The sequence below is a fragment of the Engystomops pustulosus genome, chromosome 5, assembly GCF_040894005.1.
Source record: "Engystomops pustulosus chromosome 5, aEngPut4.maternal, whole genome shotgun sequence".
Taxonomy (NCBI): Eukaryota; Metazoa; Chordata; class Amphibia; order Anura; family Leptodactylidae; genus Engystomops; species Engystomops pustulosus.
This window is the reverse complement of record NC_092415.1, coordinates 203,859,454-203,879,821: the sequence shown is the minus strand read 5'-3', so window position 1 is coordinate 203,879,821 and position 20,368 is coordinate 203,859,454. Positions and strand designations below refer to the sequence as shown.

Below are 20,368 nucleotides of genomic sequence, written 5' to 3'. Positions count from 1 at the left end.
AGCTGCAACCTGTCCGTTGGTAGAACTGATTGTTGTAAAAGGGGAGGAGGAAGATGCAGCTGCAACTTCTCAGTTTGTGAAACTGGATGCTGTGAGAGGGGAGGAGGGAGATGAAGCTGCAGCTTCTCTATGCTGTGAATCTACATGCTGTGAGAGGGGAGGAGGGATGTTCTATTTTATTGGATTCTAGATGAAATAAAATGTTTGCGTAGTATGAACTAGAGTTGAGTACTATGAACTTACACATAGATTACAAATTGTGGTGGATTTATATTAGTTTATGGTTGTCAAGAACAAAACCATATAGTAGTATATAGACACTGATTCTGGTACGTGGCACCTCAGTGGTACCCAAGTTTGGTAAATACCGACATATTCCACTATATTTTGGGGCTTTTCTCATATAACAGCACATGCGGTATACAATGGAGCAGTATGAGCAGTATATGGCAGCACACAGACCCACAGACTCCTGTACAGGAGATCTCATCGCTGACACCGTAACACATTGCAGCCGCCGAATCGTCTTCCGCCAACAAACCGCTACAGGATTATGTTTCTTTCTGACATATTCCTACATTTTACATCTCACATATTTTTACGGTAGTCTCATCCCGTGCATCCTCAGAACGCTTCGCAGCCGCACAACACAATGTACATCAAGACTCGCATCAAAATAACAATGTCATCTCCCCAGCACAGTGAATAATCCAAATCCACATAGTAGATGTCCTTAATAATCCATGTAATTTGCTCACAAATCTCCAGCGCAAAACGCTTCCTGTTTCGGAGACAAGAGTATTAATAACGAATAATGTATGAATGAAAAACTTCCTTTGTCTGGGAAGATATGGCCGTGCGGGGAATAGCGATATGGATTTTCGGTTTGCAATTGACGCTGATGCTTCTGGATGGAGATTTTCAGGCTATTTGTCTTGGGTTACAATGTATCACCTCAGTAGTGGATAACAATGGCCGCCCCCATTGTAATTAGAGGGTCTAATGGAGGGTAGGACCATGGCGGTGATTGCGGCTGGACACAGGTGGTCGGAGTGCTGTCTGGACAGACCACGTATCATCATAAAACATAGGAGGATGGGAGTCATAAAACATGCGCTGCCTCGCAATAGCCCCACGCTTGGATTTATGATTGCATTGCCTTCTATTATCTCATATTCCTAACACACAGATAACATTTTGTACCCTTGAGATTCGGGGGAAGTTGATTTTTCAATATTTTTCCTACAGTGGCCACTACTGGGGAAATGTGGTATTACACGTTCGGTGGCTATTAATGGCTATCCAATGGAAAAATATGGCTAAAAATATATTCATAGTATCATCATAGTTTATACGGTTGAAAGAAGCCACTTGTCCATCAAGTTCAACCAAGGAAGGGAAGGAATTTAGGGGAAACAATTCTATATAACATAACCATCAATGTTATTTAGATGTAAAAAGACATCTAGACCCTTCTTGAAGCTCTCTGCTGTCCCTGCTGTGACCAGCGCCTGAGCTGTCTGCTGTCCCTGCTGTGACCAGCGCCTGAGCTCTCTGCTGTCCCTGCTGTGACCAGCGCCTGAGCTCTCTGCTGTCCCTGCTGTGACCTGCGCCTGAGCTCTCTGCTGTCCCTGCTGTGACCAGCGCCTGAGCTCTCTGCTGTCCCTGCTGTGACCAGCGCCTGAGCTCTGCTGTCCCTGCTGTGACCAGCGCCTGAGCTCTCTGCTGTCCCTGCTGTGAGCAGCGCCTGAGCTCTCTGCTGTCCCTGCTGTGACCAGCGCCTGAGCTCTCTGCTGTCCCTGCTGTGACCAGCGCCTGAGCTCTCTGCTGTCCCTGCTGTGACCTGCGCCTGAGCTCTCTGCCGTCCCTGCTGTGACCAGTGCCTGAGCTCTCTGCTGTCCCTGCTGTGACCTGCTCCTGAGCTCTCTGCTGTCCCTGCTGTGACCAGCGCCTGAGCTCGGCTATTCCACAGATTGACAGTTCTCATAGTAAAAATGATGATGTGAGATTGGTGGTGACAGGAATGGATCTTTGTATGACCCTTGGCCATTATAAAAATATATTGCCGATTCCCAACTACTTACCAAGTTCTTACCGACTTTACTTCCCCCTTCTATGAGTAAGTGTCGCTGGTTAATCATAATGGATTATGATTAGATTTACTTTGTAATATATAATAATAATAATAATATATATATTTTTTTTAACAGGACGCGTCCATTGCTCACAGATTTCACATGATGCGAGAAAAACATCCAGAAAAGTTCAACAGCAGGTAAGAGACTTGTTCAGGGCCCAGAAACATTTGTTGGGGGAAGCATCTTGATATGCAGTTATTCTACATCAACACCTGGTGGTAGAAAAACTGTACTGCAACCACCATCCATTCCAATATTTCAACCTCACGTTTCCTTTAAGGCAAATATCGACACTTATTTTTGGTCCACACAGAAGGGGGTGCAGGCTTGTAGGCTTGTATTTCCTATACCAGGGTCAACAATTCAGTTCATGTCCTTAGTTCTGTTTTTAGGCCTAGAAAACAATGGCTGCTTCCAAAAACAGCTCCACCCTGATCAACAGGTTGAATGGGGTATTGCAGCTCAGACTTTTGGAAAGGGGTGGTCACTGTTTTTGGTAAAGAAACCAATAATAATAATTAATAAATCCTTTATTCCAATTTTAAAAGCCCCATAAAACCCCTTTAAATACCCGGCCTGAAGTAAAAATGATTGACAGACACAATATTTAAAGGCTGTGTTTATTGTAAGACCTTAGGTCCCTTTTTTGTTTTACTCTTTGGCTATTTCGTGGCTACCATTGGAGTCCCTAATAAATTATTTAAAGGGTTTGTCCTAATGAGATATGTGATAGGTGATAAGATCACACCTCCGGGGATTAATAGGCTGTGGTCCCATATCCAGCACCCTCACTGGGGGTTGTTCTCAGCAACTTATAATAGGAGAAGAAGCAGACAGCTCCGTTTTCTGTTTGGTGGCTAAATCAAGTCACTGCAGCTGATCTCCTATTCAAATTCATTGTAGCTGCAGTAACCAGGTCTCACCACCACACAGGAAATGGAGCTGTCTGCTTCCTGTTCCATACTATGAATATCATCTACTGAGAAAGACTGATTAATATTCACAGCCTAGAATACCCCTTTAAAGGGAACCTGTCACGAGGGACCTCATGTTCACTAAAGTCAGGTTGCAGAAGCCCATTCAGCTGCATTGAAAATATGCATCGCTGCCTTTTCTAGGCATTTGCATGACAATATAATTGTGTGTTATACCTTACCTGGCTTCCTGACAGAGTCCTCTGTGTATTCCCAGGGGTTGGGCTTTGGTTTGGATGCATTTTAAAAAGCACAGAGCACAAAGGTGGGGGCTGAGAGCTGAGGAGTCACGTGTTGTTTTTTTAAATGCATCCAAACCAAAGCCCAACCCCTTAGACTACACAGAGGATTCTGTCAGGATGCAGGTAAGTTAAAACACACAATTATATTGTAATGCAAATGACTAGAGAAAGCAAAGAGAAATATTTGCACTGCAGGTGTGATGGGCTTCTGTCCGTCTTTTCTGAAAATGGGATCTCTGGTGACGGGTTCCCTTTAATGAAAAAAAACACAAAACTGGCAAAGTTCTAGATAAAATATATTATCCAAAAGTGAAATCCGAGTTTGAGAATTCAGAAGAATAAAGAAAAAATCTAGTTGTATAAAAGTGATGAATAGAACTCAAAGGTTTTTAATATATTTCTCTCTTTTAATTTACAATTATCGCCCATTGTTTCTAATTAGAGAATAAATAATCAGGGTATAATCACTGAAGCGGGGCCGGGCCTGCACCCAGGGGGGGGACGTGTAAAACCAGCGGGAGGCCAACATGAAACAACTATAAGAACACGGAGAGAAATTAATTCAAAATCAATAAGAAAAAAATGTATAATATTTATTTGAAAGCAAAGAGGAAGAAGCCATTTAATCTGTGAAACTTCTGTGACAACGTGCAAAGTGTATAATACCGCAGAAGAGACGGCGCGATAATTGAAGAGCAAGACGTACAGATCTAATGAAAATATAACAATTATTGTAAGCAACGACCATATATCATGATGCAAAATTACAGTATTTATTTTCTTGTACTGGGGGCAGTATTATAGTAGTTATATTCCTGTACATAGGGGGCAGTATTATAGTAGTTATATTCCTGTACATAGGGGGCAGTATTATAGTAGTTATATTCTTGTACATAGGGGGCAGTATTATAGTAGTTATATTCTTGTACATAGGGGCAGTATTATAGTAGTTATATTCTTGTACATAGGGGGCAGTATTATAGTAGTTATATTCTTGTACATAGGGGACAGTATTATAGTAGTTATATTCCTGTACATAGGGGGCAGTATTATAGTAGTTATATTCTTGTACATAGGGGGCAGTATTATAGTAGTTATATTCCTGTACATAGGGGGCAGTATTATAGTAGTTATATTCCTGTACATAGGGGGCAGTATTATAGTAGTGATATTCTTGTACATAGGGGCAGTATTATAGTAGTTGTATCCCTGTACATAGGGGGCAGTATTATAGTAGTTATATTCCTGTACATAGGGGGCAGTATTATAGTAGATATATTCCTGTACATAGGGGGCAGTATTATAGTAGTTATATTCTTGTACATAGGGAGCAGTATTATAGTAGTTATATTCCTGTACATAGGGGGCAGTATTATAGTAGTTATATTCTTGTACATAGGGGCAGTATTATAGTAGTTATATTCCTGTACATAGGGGGCAGTATTATAGTAGTTATATTCCTGTACATAGGGGGCAGTATTATAGTAGTTATATTCTTGTACATAGGGGGCAGTATTATAGTAGTTATATTCTTGTACATAGAGGCAGTATTATAGTAGTTATATTCTTGTACATAGGGGGCAGTATTACAGTAGTTATAGTCTTATACATAGGGGGCAGTATTATAGTAGATATATTCCTGTACATAGGGGGCAGTATTATAGTAGTTATATCCTTGTACATAGGGGGCAGTATTATAGTAGTTATATTCTTGTACATAGGGAGCAGTATTATAGTAGTTATATTCTTGTACATAGGGGGCAGTATTATAGTAGATATATTCCTGTACATAGGGGGCAGTATTATAGTAGTTATATCCTTGTACATAGGGGGCAGTATTATTATTATTTTTTTTTTTTTTTATTAAATTTTTATTTGCTTTTTAAACAAGACAAAATACTACATGACATTTTTTTGCGGTATCCAAATCCGTAATACATTGAATCAATACATATTTTATACTTAAATCACTACATGTCATATTGCAAATAACCATATATGCATAGGCTCCCTTCTATTAAGAGCCGTCATCTTATCGCAAGGCATGCCATTTCTCCATAGGGATAAACCCCCCCCAAACCCCCCCTCCCTCCCCACCCTCTACCGATGCTGGAGACGCTGAGTGGACCCACTAATTATATCGTGGAGTATAGAGCAAACCTCTATAGACTCCACTGATTCCAGATATCTTTAAGCTTGTTGCCCTTCCTATAACGTTTCTCGTATGCACATTCGTATGTTTTTATACGCTTGACCAAATTAATCCATTCATTCACTGTTGGGGGCTTCTCATCCAACCAGTGTTTAACTAACACTAGTCTTGCAAGGAAGATGGTCTTCAATGCCAAACCACTTTTTAATCTATCCCCTAAAGGGATCGGGAGCAGGCCCAAAACCCCAAAGGTGGCAGCACGCGGGATCGCCGATTGTATCTGGGCCTCTATGCTCGTGAATATCTCCTCCCAATAGCGGTTGATCTTCGGGCAGGCCCATAAAACATGTAGGATATCAGCTTGGGAACAATTACACCTCCTACAATTAGAGTTATTAATTAAGCCAATTTTAAACATTAAATCTGGTGTATAATAAATTCTATATAGTATGTGTAGTTGTGTACATCTGTGATTTAAATTAATCGTTGATCTAACCACATTCTTATAAATATCTCGCCATTGTGCTGCCGTGATAAAGCCGACCTGGTTTGACCATTTCGATTGGGTAACATGGCTAAACTTCTGGTCTATAGTAAACCTAAGTCGACCATAAATAAAAAATAAATTCAATCGTGATACGTCTAATTCTAATAATTCCATAAATTTACTCCCTAAGTGTCTCGTGAACCTATCGTGATGTAATTCTTTCCTATATGCATGCGCAATTTGGCAGTACCTAAAAAAATCCCTTTCCTCCAAAGTATCCCTAAGACACCAATCCTGAAAAGAGGGCAATGTCCCATCTTCCTCCAACTGTTCCAGAGACTTAATCCCCTTTCTTTCCCAGAACCCGACGTCATCCATTTTAGCCAGCTCCGGAAAATTAAGGTTGCCCCATAAAGGGGTAAACTCAAATCCTCCCTTAATACCAAATAAACTCCTAAGATCTCTCCAAGTATACTCCAATAACCGTGCCAGGGGGAATCTTTTAGCATTAAGGCGTTTCAATTGTCCTGACTCCAATAGAGCCAGAATTGAATCAAAACTTCGTTCCAACTGTGAAATAATCGCATAAAATATGTTGGACTGTCTGTTTTCCAAGATAAATTGAGTCTGAGCCGCCAGAAAATAGTGATAAAAAGAAGGGAGCGACAGACCTCCCCTTTCCTTATTAAGCATTAAAGTTTCTTGTTTAATGCGCACCCTTTTTCTCCCCCAGAGTAGTTTATTTAAAATCGCACGGATGAACCCAAACCATCTCTTCCCTATCCAACAAGGAGAGTTAGATAATACATATAATAATTGAGGGAGCAATACGCTCTTAATAAGTATAACTCTCTCTGCTCGGTTTAATGGCAACGTGTTCCATGTGTTCACCTTATTTTTTATTTTTGTTAGTAAAGGAACAAGATTCAAAGTGATATAATCATCTACTTTGGCCGTGATCTTCAAACCAAGATAGTCACATAAGGAGGAGACCTTCAGATCGAACTGCAAATAACTGGGATGGGGGTCATCGTCTAACGGGACCAGAATTGACTTATGAGAGTTAATCTGGAAGCCCGAGAATCTACCGAATTCCTGGATGACCTTCAGGGCTTTTGGGACCGATATTTCTGTATCTTTAAGAGATAGAAGGACATCATCCGCGTATAACATTATCTTATCCTCGGGTCCAGCTATTCCTCCCCCCTCTATCTCCCTGTCTGCCCTAAGTTTTATTGCCAGAGGTTCTATATAGAATGCAAATAACAACGGGGACAGGGGGCATCCCTGCCTAGTACCCCTAGACAGTGTAAAAAAGGGGGAGAAATCGTTATTGACCCTGATACAGACCCTTGGGGACTTATAAAAGAGTCTGATCCAGTCCACAAACGGAGAACCCAACCCAAATCTATGCAAGACCTCCCAAAGAAAGTCCCACTCCACCCTGTCAAAGGCCTTAGAAGCATCTAGTGACAGGATGGAGCGCGACCCACCCCGACCCATAGTAGTTATATTCTTGTACATAGGGGGCAGTATTATAGTAGTTATATTCTTGTACATAGGGGGCAGTATTATAGTAGTTATATTCCTGTACATAGGGGGCAGTATTATAGTAGTTATATTCTTGTACATAGGGGGCAGTATTATAGTAGTTATATTCCTGTACATAGGGGGCAGTATTATAGTAGTTATATTCTTGTACATAGGGGGAAGTATTATAGTAGTTATATTCCTGTACATAGGGGGCAGTATTATAGTAGTTATATTCTTGTACATAGGAGGCAGTTTTATAGTAGTTATATTCCTGTACATAGGGGTAGTATTATAGTAGTTATATTCTTGTACATAGGTGGCAGTATTATAGTAGTTATATTCTTGTACATATGGGGCAGTATTATAGTAGTTATATTCTTGTACATTGGGGACAGTATTATAGTAGTTATATTCCTGTACATAGGGGGCAGTATTATAGTAGTTATATTCTTGTACATAGGGCAGTATTATAGTAGTTATATTCTTGTACATAGGGGCAGTATTAAAGTAGTTATATTCCTGTACATAGGGAACAGTATTATAGTAGTTATATTCTTGAACATAGGGGGCAGTATTATAGTAGTTATATCCCTGTACATAGGGGGCAGTATTATAGTAGTTATATTCTTGTACATAGGGGGCAGTATTATAGTAGTTATATTCCTGTACATAGGGGGCAGTATTATAGTAGTTATATTCCTGTACATAGGGGGCAGTATTATAGTAGTTATATTCCTGTACATAGGGGGCAGTATTATAGTAGTTATATCCCTGTACATAGGGGGCAGTATTATAGTAGTTATATTCTTGTACATAGGGGGCAGTATTATAGTAGTTATATTCCTGTACATAAGGGGTAGTATTATAGTAGTTATATTCTTGTACATAGGGGACAGTATTATAGTAGTTACATTCTTGTACATAGGAGGCAGTATTATAGTAGTTATATTCTTGTACATAGGAGGCAGTTTTATAGTAGTTATATTCCTGTACATAGGAGGCAGTATTATAGTAGTTATATTCTTGTACATATGGGGCAGTATTATAGTAGTTATATTCTTGTACATTGGGGACAGTATTATAGTAGTTATATTCCTGTACATAGGGGGGCAGTATTATAGTAGTTATATTCTTGTACATAGGGGCAGTATTAAAGTAGTTATATTCCTGTACATAGGGAACAGTATTATAGTAGTTATATTCCTGTACATAGGGAACAGTATTATAGTAGTTATATTCTTGTACATAGGGGGTAGTATTATAGTAGTTATATTCTTTTACATAGGGGGCAGTATTAAAGTAGTTATATTCCTGTACATAGGGAACAGTATTATAGTAGTTATATTCTTGTACATAGGGGGCAGTATTATAGTAGTTATATTCCTGTACATAAGGGGTAGTATTATAGTAGTTATATTCTTGTACATAGGGGACAGTATTATAGTAGTTACATTCTTGTACATAGGAGGCAGTATTATAGTAGTTATATTCTTGTACATAGGCGCAGTATTATAGTAGTTATATTCCTGTACATAGGGGCAGTATTATAGTAGTTATATTCCTGTACATAGGGGGCAGTATTATAGTAGTTATATTCTTGTACATAGGGGGCAGTATTATAGTAGTTATATTCCTATACATAGGGGGCAGTATTATAGTAGTTATATTCTTGTACATAGGGGCAGTATTATAGTAGTTATATTCTTGTACATAGGGGGCAGTATTATAGTAGTTATATTCTTGTACATAGGAGGCAGTATTATAGTAGTTATATTCTTGTACATAGGCGCAGTATTATAGTAGTTATATTCCTGTACATAGGGGCAGTATTATAGTAGTTATATTCCTGTACATAGGGGGCAGTATTATAGTAGTTATATTCTTGTACATAGGGGGCAGTATTATAGTAGTTATATTCCTATACATAGGGGGCAGTATTATAGTAGTTATATTCTTGTACATAGGGGCAGTATTATAGTAGTTATATTCTTGTACATAGGGGGCAGTATTATAGTAGTTATATTCTTGTACATAGGGGGCAGTATTATAGTAGTTATATTCTTGTACATAGGGGGCAGTATTATAGTAGTTATATTCCTGTACATAGGGGGCAGTATTATAGTAGTTATATTCCTGTACATAGGGGGCAGTATTATAGTAGTTATATTCCTGTACATAGGGGGCAGTATTATAGTAGTTATATTCTTGTACATAGGGGCAGTATTATAGTAGTTATATTCTTGTACATAGGGGGCAGTATTATAGTAGTTATATTCCTGTACATAGGGGGCAGTATTATAGTAGTTATATTCCTGTACATAGGGGGCAGTATTATAGTAGTTATATTCCTGTACATAGGGGCAGTATTATAGTAGTTATATTCTTGTACATAGGGGGCAGTATTATAGTAGTTATATTCTTGTACATAGGAGGCAGTATTATAGTAGTTATATTCTTGTACATAGGCGCAGTATTATAGTAGTTATATTCCTGTACATAGGGGCAGTATTATAGTAGTTATATTCCTGTACATAGGGGGCAGTATTATAGTAGTTATATTCTTGTACATAGGGGGCAGTATTATAGTAGTTATATTCCTATACATAGGGGGCAGTATTATAGTAGTTATATTCTTGTACATAGGGGCAGTATTATAGTAGTTATATTCTTGTACATAGGGGGCAGTATTATAGTAGTTATATTCTTGTACATAGGGGGCAGTATTATAGTAGTTATATTCTTGTACATAGGGGGCAGTATTATAGTAGTTATATTCCTGTACATAGGGGGCAGTATTATAGTAGTTATATTCCTGTACATAGGGGGCAGTATTATAGTAGTTATATTCCTGTACATAGGGGGCAGTATTATAGTAGTTATATTCTTGTACATAGGGGCAGTATTATAGTAGTTATATTCTTGTACATAGGGGGCAGTATTATAGTAGTTATATTCCTGTACATAGGGGGCAGTATTATAGTAGTTATATTCCTGTACATAGGGGGCAGTATTATAGTAGTTATATTCTTGTACATAGGGGACAGTATTATAGTAGTTATATTCCTGTACATAGGGGGCAGTATTATAGTAGTTATATTCTTGTACATAGGGGGCAGTATTATAGTAGTTATATTCTTGTACATAGGGGGCAGTATTATAGTAGTTTTATTCTTGTACATAGGGGGCAGTATTATAGTAGTTACATTTTTGTACATACAGGGTTCTTTTTACATTTCTCCTTAGAAAAAATCTTTGTTTTAATGGTTTCTTTTAGATCCATCTTGTCCCTTTGTGAACTCCACTTTAGTGTTTTTCCTATGTAGATAGTAAACTATTTACTAACTTTTTAAATCTGACCTCCCCCCTCTGGGCCATGTAAATCCTTTGCTTTCCATTGATACTCCTGGTGTACATTGCAGTGTTTAGTCCTGGTTCTCATTGTTAGATTTTGCATACATGAGACTTGTTTATTTGCCGTCTTCTCTATGTTTCACTTCTATGCAAATTATGTACAGAACTTTCCTTGGACATTTTATCATCAAATACTGAATTATAGGTTAGAGTTTATCATTTTGCATATCGATGTAGTACATGCAAATGTTAGTACAAATTCCTGATATGGCTCAATTGTGTCTGTGCCCTGCCTTCAAGGTAAAGGGCGGATTTTAGGGTGTTATGGGGAGTAGTCTTCACACTGCTGTGCTCTGTGCAGCCATTGTTACATATTTTCCACATACAAAAAGGTAGTCAGACAGCTGTGTATTTTGTTAGTAGCAGCAGGACTGTGAAAACTGGATTCATATTCCAAGATTGTAGATTCTTTGAGTGCACTAGGGGCGTGTGCTCACACTGCTGTGCTCTGTGCTCTCTACAGCAAGTGTAAACACACATTAGTGTATGTTGTTATTAGCAGCAGGACTGTTATCCATGGATTTCCCAGCATCAGCTGCTACATGATGAACAGAGTTAAACTCCTGACGTTTTATAAATTGTTCATCAACATGCAGAAGTTGAAAACTAAATTCTAGTCTAGGTCCTTTTTTTTCGAGAAAACCTTAATAATTTGAGTATTCAAACTGTATTGGTTAATAAAAGGTTAACTACAGGCAGTCCCTGGGTTACGTACAAGATAGGTTCTGTAGGTTTCTTCTTAAGTCGAATTTGTATGTAAGTCGAAACTGTATATTTTATAATTGTAGATCCAGACAAAAAATTTTTTGTCCCAGTGACAATTGGAGTTTCAAAATTTTTTTGTTGTAATTGGACCAAAGAATATCAATAAAGCTTCATTACAGACACCTTACAGCTGATCATTGCAGCCTGGGACTATAGTAACATCCACAGAGGTCACCAGAGGTCACAGGGGGCAGAGGGGTCCGTCTGTAACTAAGGGTCCTCTGTAAGTCGGGTGCCCTTAAGTAGGGGACCGCCTGTACTTATCAGTGTCCAAAATGACATCCATGGGCATTGGGTCCAATGTAGTTTTTGGCTATAAATATCACAAGTTAAACTTTCTAACATGTTATATGTAAAGACAATTTACAGTCCAATTTTTGAGAAGAAACTTCTAATTTGACAATGGTCTTGATACTCTACTTGACACCATAAGACCAACCAATTGTCACGGTTAAAAATTCTACCTACTGGGCATTGGGTCCTTATATCCATAGTAGGTTTCGGCTACATGTATCTTGATTTAAAATGTTCCATGTCAATGAAGTGATGATTGGTCTTCTACCTTTCGACTGTTTTTGAGATTAAACTTCTCTAATTTTAGAACGTTATTTCTACTCGTCAATGGAAAGTCAACGGGTCATCAAAGTCTAAATTATGACCACCTGGCATTGGGTCCTTTAATCTCAAGTAGTTTTTGCCTAGAAACATCTTCTGGGATGTCACATCTAGAGACAATTGACCGATCTTTGACCAACCTCTAACATTTCAGGAAATAATTCAAGAATGGGAGATCTATTGGTCCATAAAAGGTCAACCACTCTTGAAGCTACAATTATAACCCATGAGCATTGGGTCCTTTATCCTCAGTTTTTATTAGATACAAATATCTTGAGTCAAACTTTCCATGTCTAAGCAGTGGCAAATTTGGCTACAAATCTTTGGCGATGATTGAGTGGTCTTTGACCTATATCCTATTTCTGAGACGTAACTTCCATAATGTGAGAATGGAAACTCTTCTAGACGAAGACCAATGGCTCAAAATTATGGCCACTAGTCGTCAGATTCTTTAATTCCCAGTAGTTTTTGCCTACGATTATTTTGGGTTAACTTTACTTGAGCTCTAATATTCAAAAACGAGAAATCTATGGATGAAACCATAACTGATGTATTGAGCCATTCGAAGTTGCACCGTAAAGAATAGTATGCACAAAATTATGATCACCAGACACCAGTAGCTTTCGTTTACAAGTATCTCTAGACAAAGTTCCCATATCAATGTAGTGACAAATTGCCTACTTGTATGACCAGGGTCCTATTTTCGAGAAAAAACGTGTTCAATTCTAGAATGGAAACTCTATTGGCCAATGGAAGGTCAACCACTCATCGAGGACAACATTGTATTCACGGGACATCGGGTCCTTTAGTCTATAGTAGTTTTTGGCAACAAATATTTTGAGTTAAACTCTTAATTTCTGGTTTATTGTTAACTTTTTGAAAATAGGAATAAGCGTTGGAGACTCTTCAGTCTTCGTTTGAACTTTAAGGGGGAAAAAAAAACCCCCGATTGGCATTATTCAGCATTTTCATGGCTGCTAATCAGACACAATTTTTCTTAACTCTCAACATCTGATCTGGGAATCCCGGTATTGTTTTATCTCTCTCTTTATTACATGATGATCATCGCTTGCAGACACGCTCTACTTTTAACGAGTCTGCAAGGTCATCAATGATTTTGGATGAATACATTTTGATTGTGAAGCATGTGATCATAATTAGGTGTCTATTATGCATTCCTTCTCTTCTGTGTTTATCATACATACATTCATCATCTCATTGTTCATTTGCATACTTCATATTTTGCATATACTGATAGATTGTAAGTCTCTGTAAAAGTTTTTGAAATAAAAAGTCATCGAGGCAAGTTGTCACATGTGCACATATCACTACTCGTTGTATCCGGGTCGTAGAAAAGTCATTGACGCTCCACTGGTGCTCTGTATGGCCACATGTGAAGACCCTATGACTCACTAAACATTAAATGATATACATTAGTATCAGTACAGGATAAGTGGTGATGGGGAATATATTCAGAAATGTTATACCCGGGAACTAGAGGTTAAGATTTAGAGGAGCCACTGACTAGGCACGCTCCCACAATAGCCAAGATGTTCCACTAATTCAATAGTGTCAGTGCTCTTCTCCATAGAACATGTCTAATTCCATACTAATTCCAAGGAACAATTTCACCAAATCATCTTAGGTTAAAAATAGAAGATTTCCTAGGATTTTCTGTTCCTGTCTCCATTTCCTTATGTTGGATCCCGCGGTAGACCCCACTCCACTCTCGTGTCTGATGTTCACTGGAGATCCTATACTGGGAATGGCAGATCACCAAGGTAAAGAGTATGTCATAAATGTATTCTATTTACATCCAAAAACATCATTAACAACGAGCGTATCACAAATCTTTAAAAGATGCCAAAGCACCTCGCCCGACCTAGGTTTGGCCTCCTCGGGATTCATGCCCCGGAAGAAGCCTGAGGAGGCGAAACCTAGGTTGGGCGAGGTGTTTTGGCATCTTTTAAACGTCAAAAAAGTGCATTTTTAATAATGTTTTTCGAAGTATATATAATACATTTATTACATACCCTTTACCTTGGTGATCTGGAATTTCCAGTATAGGATCCAGTGAACCTCGGACACGAGAGTGGAGCAGGGTCTACTGCGAGATCCAACACAGGGAAACGGAGACAGGAATGGAAAATCCTAGGACAGTAATGGGGAACCTTTTAGAGACTGAGTGCCCAAACAACATCAAAAAATCCACTTATTTCCTGTGAAGTGCCAACATGGCACTTTAAGAAGTAACTCATTGTTACCTGTTATTTCAAACTTTCAATTGTATCGTGAGGCCACCAATACAGTTGAACGAAGGAGGGCAAATTCAGACCATCACTTCTCTCCAGGGTCTCCCTGTACAGGAAGAATGGTGGGTCCAACAGGATGACCTCCAAAGATCTTCCGTCAAAGCCTTTTCATTTTTTGTGCAGTTCTAAACAGTCAACGAAGTGTCGCTTTAAAATAGCACTTTGGTGGAAGATTTGGTGGGGCGATGGTCTGAGTACCCACAAAAAGTGCTCTGAGTGCCACCTCTGGCACCCGTGCCATAGGGTCGCCACCACTGTCCTAGGAAATCTTTCATTTTTAACCTAAGATGATTTGGTGAGGTTGTTCGAATAGTTACTATTCGTATTTAAGGACATGTTCTATGGAGTAGAGCACTGACACTTTTGAATATGGGGAATATATGTTTGATCATGACATCTGATAATCAAGACCCCCAAGATTCAGACAATGAAGGACTGCGTTTTCCCTTAAATGTAGGACTTCCAGAATCAGCTCATCCCTCCATTCTTACAAATTGGTCAAGTTAGGGACAACTTCATCCAATTCTTCTTTGATCTCTATGGGACTTCTTGGATTGTCTCATCCTGGACTCCGTTGGTTTCCATGAGACAACTTGAAGGATCTGGATATTAAAGGGGTTGTCTTAGACTTTTCAAAAACGTTGTCCCGCCCTTTGTCCCGCGCCACCCCCTCTCTGGTCCATGCCCCTGTTTGTTTACAGAGGCGCGTAAACTTCTGTGGCCGGACACGCCGAGCAGTACCCATTCCCAGCGCTGCATCAGGCAATGAGATTTGGGGATGGAAAACTATACAAATTTTCTCCCAAAAATAGAACCAATATATATTTCTATGTGATTTTTCTGACCATTATAGTTCTCATTATGGAAGTTTCTTTTCTAAAATTGGAAATGGTTGAACATCAGTCAATTCTTTTCTCCAGAAATGGAAAAGGGCCTTATATGGTTAAAGGGGTGACTGATTCCTGGAGGGTTAACCAGGGCACTTTACCACAAGGCGGTGGATGTACGTTGGCACCTATAGAGCTCGGATAGTTGGATGTGCCAGTAGGCAAATCAGATTTCACTAATATCTCAATGTATTTTGCATCCGGGTTCACAGTGTAAATAACTCTGTGATTTTTAGCAAATTCCCTGCGCTCCTGTCTGTGGGACAATATTTGATGGCATTTGCACGTCTCAGGCCAACAAAGTGAACAGAAAGACAACAATCCTGATACATGTGGAAAGGACACATATCACATATCACATAAGACATGTCTGGGAAACCCCTAATGCCAAATCTGGGGTCATCCTGATATCTGAGGATAGATAGATAGATAGATAGATAGATAGATAGATATTAGATAGATAGATAGATAGATAGGAGATAGATAGATAGATAGATAGATAGATAGATAGATAGATAGGAGATAGATAGATAGGAGATAGATAGATATGAGATAGATATGAGATAGATAGATAGATAGATAGATAGATAGATAGATAGGTAGATAGATAGATAGATAGATAGGAGATAGATAGATAGGAGATAGATAGATAGGAGATAGATAGATAGATAGATAGATAGATAGATATGAGATAGATAGATAGATAGATAGATAGATAGATAGATATGAGATAGATAGATAGATAGATAGATATGAGATAGATAGATAGATATGAGATAGATATATAAGATAGATAGAGAGATAGATGGAAAAAAGGAAAGTCCAAAGCAGCACAGGAAAACAAGGGTGCAGCAGCCGTAGGTCCCTTGGCCGGGGTCCGTCTAGGTAACTGTAGGAAAGAGGCAGCACTCCGGGGTACGTGGAAAAGGGTGAAGCTTTATTCCATGTGCAACGTTTCGGCGTTTAAACACGCCTTTTTCATGCTTGAGTGCTGCCTCTTTCCTACAGTTACCTAGAGAGATAGATAGATATGAGATAGATAGATAGATAGATAGATAGATATGAGATAGATAGATAGATAGATAGATAGATATGAGATAGATAGATAGATAGATAGATAGATAGGAGATAGATAGATAGATAGATAGATAGATAGATAGATAGATATGAGATAGATAGGAGATAGATAGATAGGAGATAGATAGATAGGAGATACATAGATAGATAGATAGATATGAGATAGATAGATATGAGATAGATAGATAGATAGATAGATATATATAAGATAGATAGATATGAGATAGATAGATATGAGATAGATAGATATGAGATAGATAGATAGATAGATAGATAGATAGATTTCCTGTGCTCTCATTGTACATACTCTGGTACCTACCTCCCTCCTGACTTGTGGTGTTGGGGGGGCTGTAGGCCGTGCGCAGTGCACAGGATTATTCATGAAGCATGACAGTGGCCAATTACTATTAATGGCGTCTGTTGTCAGGGGACGGGTGTGTTCTGGTGCTGACTTCCTGCTGTGTTTTGGAAAATACAATCAATGCCTCTTTATAATTAAGGACTTCGAGGGTCTGTCTTCTAAATGCCACATTAAGCAGAAAGTGAGAACCTTCCTCTGAAGAAGGAGGGTGATATTTATATGTGTATATATTAAAGGATATGAAGACGACCTATATACTCTGTAACCAAATACATATAATTATATACATACGGCAAGGATGCACTCTACGGAATCTATCAAAAAATCCAAGAACAGGAGCCCAAACAGTTCTTGTAAGAAAAATATATATTTATTCATATTGCAATGTTGTATACCACTGCTGGCTATGATAGAAAGGTGTCAGGACACACAGGACATGGCAGCTCCCTGTGTATGGGGGTGTAGTCACAGAGGTGTCAGAGCGCCCATGCTGACCCCTGACCACTGCTGGCTATGATAGAAAGGTGTCAGGACACACAGGACATGGCAGCTCCCTGTGTATGGGGGGTGTAGTCACAGAGAGGTCAGAGCGCCCATGCTGACCCCTGACCACTGCTGGCTATGATAGAAAGGTGTCAGGACACACAGGACATGGCAGCTCCCTGTGTATGGGGGGTGTAGTCACAGAGGGGTCAGAGCGCCCATGCTGACCCCTGACCACTGCTGGCTATGATAGAAAGGTGTCAGGACACACAGGACATGGCAGCTCGCTGTGTATGGGGAGTGTAGTCACAGAGGGGTCAGAGCGCCCATGCTGACCCCTGACCACTGCTGGCTATGATAGAAAGGTGTCAGGACACACAGGACATGGCAGCTCGCTGTGTATGGGGGGTGTAGTCACAGAGGGGTCAGAGCGCCCATGCTGACCCCTGACCACTGCTGGCTATGATAGAAAGGTGTCAGGACACACAGGACATGGCAGCTCGCTGTGTATGGGGTGTAGTCACAGAGAGGTCAGAGCGCCCATGCTGACCCCTGACCACTGCTGGCTATGATAGAAAGGTGTCAGGACATGGCAGCTCGCTGTGTATGGGGTGTGTAGTCACAGAGGGGTCAGAGCCCCCATGCTGACCCCTGACCACTGCTGGCTATGATAGAAAGGTGTCAGGACACAGGACATGGCAGCTCGCTGTGTATGGGGGTGTAGTCACAGAGAGGTCAGAGCGCCCATGCTGACCCCTGACCACTGCTGGCTATGATAGAAAGGTGTCAGGACACACAGGACATGGCAGCTCGCTGTGTATGGGGTGTAGTCACAGAGAGGTCAGAGCGCCCATGCTGACCCCTGACCACTGCTGGCTATGATAGAAAGGTGTCAGGACACACAGGACATGGCAGCTCGCTGTGTATAGGGGGTGTAGTCACAGAGGGGTCAGAGTGCACATGCTGACCCCTGACCACTGCTGGCTATAATAGAAAGGTGTCAGGAGACAGGACATGACAGCTCGCTGTGTATGGGGGGTGTAGTCACAGAGGGGTCAGAGCGCCCATGCTGACCCCTGACCACTGCTGGCTATAATAGAAAGGTGTCAGGAGACAGGACATGACAGCTCGCTGTGTATGGGGGGTGTAGTCACAGAGGGGTCAGAGCGCCCATGCTGACCCCTGACCACTGCTGGCTATGATAGAAAGGTGTCAGGACACACAGGACATGGCAGCTCGCTGTGTATGGGGGGTGTAGTCACAGAGAGGTCAGAGCGCCCATGCTGACCCCTGACCACTGCTGGCTATGATAGAAAGGTGTCAGGACACACAGGACATGGCAGCTCCCTGTGTATGGGGGGTGTAGTCACAGAGGGGTCAGAGCGCCCATGCTGACCCCTGACCACTGCTGGCTATGATAGAAAGGTGTCAGGACACACAGGACATGGCAGCTCGCTGTGTATGGGGTGTAGTCACAGATGGGTCAGAGCGCCCATGCTGACCCCTGACCACTGCTGGTTATGATAGAAAGGTGTCAGGACACACAGGACATGGCAGCTCGCTGTGTATGAGGGGTGTAGTCACAGAGGGTTCAGAGCGCCCATGCTGACCCCTGACCACTGCTGGCTATGATAGAAAGGTGTCAGGACACACAGGACATGGCAGCTCGCTGTGTATGGGGGGTGTAGTAATAGAGAGGTCAGAGCGCCCATGCTGACCCCTGACCACTGCTGGCTATGATAGAAAGGTGTCAGGACAAACAGGACATGGCAGCTCGCTGTGTATGGGGGGTGTAGTCACAGAGGTGTCAGAGCGCCCATGCTGACCCCTGACCACTGCTGGCTATGATAGAAAGGTGTCAGGACACAGGACATGGCAGATGGCTGTGTATGGGGGGTGTAGTCACCGAGGGGTCAGAGCACCCATGCTGACCCCTGACCACTGCTGGCTATGATAGAAAGGTGTCAGGACACACAGGACATGGCAGCTCGCTGTGTATGGGGGGTGTAGTCACAGAGAGGTCAGAGCGCCCATGCTGCCCCCTGACCACTGCTGGCTATGATAGAAAGGTGTCAGGACACACAGGACACGGCAGCTCGCTGTGTATGGGGGATGTAGTCACAGAGGGGTCAGAGCGCCCATGCTGACCGCTGCTGGCTGTGATAGAAAGGTGTCAGGACACACAGGACATGGCAGCTCGCTGTGTATGGGGGGTGAAGTCACAGAGGGGTCAGAGCGCCCATGCTGACCCCTGACCACTGCTGGCTATGATAGAAAGGTGTCAGGACATACAGGACATGGCAGCTCGCTGTGTATGGGGGGTGTAGTGACAGAGGGGTCAGAGCGCCCATGCTGACCCCTGACCACTGCTGGCTATGATAGAAAGGTGTCAGGATACACAGGACATGGCAGCTCGCTGTGTATGGTGGGTATATCTATCTATCTATCTAACTATCTATCTATCTATCTCATATCTATCTATCTATCTCATATCTATCTATCTATCTATCTATCTATCTATCTATCTATCTATCTATCTCATATCTATCTATATATCTATCTCATATCTATCTATCTATCTATCTATCTCATATCTATCTATCTCATATTTATCTATCTATCTCATATCTATCTATCTATCTATCTATCTCCTATCTATCTATCTATCTATCTATCTATCTCATATCTATCTATCTATCTATCTATCTATCTATCTATCTATCTATCTATCTCATATCTATCTCCTGTCTATCTATCTATCTCATATCTATCTATCTATCTATCTCCTATCTATCTCCTATCTATCTATCTATCTATCTATCTATCTATCTATCTCATATCTATATCTATCTATCTATCTATCTCCTATCTATCTATCTATCTATCTATCTATCTATCTATCTATCTATCTATCTCATATCTATCTATATA

At 40.7% G+C, this 20,368-nt stretch overlaps 1 protein-coding gene across 2 annotated transcripts in view; it reads left to right on the top strand.

Annotated features, from left to right (window-relative positions):
• Positions 1-20,368, top strand: part of DGKB (diacylglycerol kinase beta) — a 366,542-nt gene that overhangs the window by 190,080 nt on the left and 156,094 nt on the right. For both annotated transcript variants that reach the window (XM_072154389.1, XM_072154390.1), the window contains exon 20: positions 2,211-2,275. In XM_072154389.1, the coding sequence (XP_072010490.1) occupies positions 2,211-2,275 (65 nt within the window). The remainder of the gene's footprint in view (positions 1-2,210; positions 2,276-20,368) is intronic.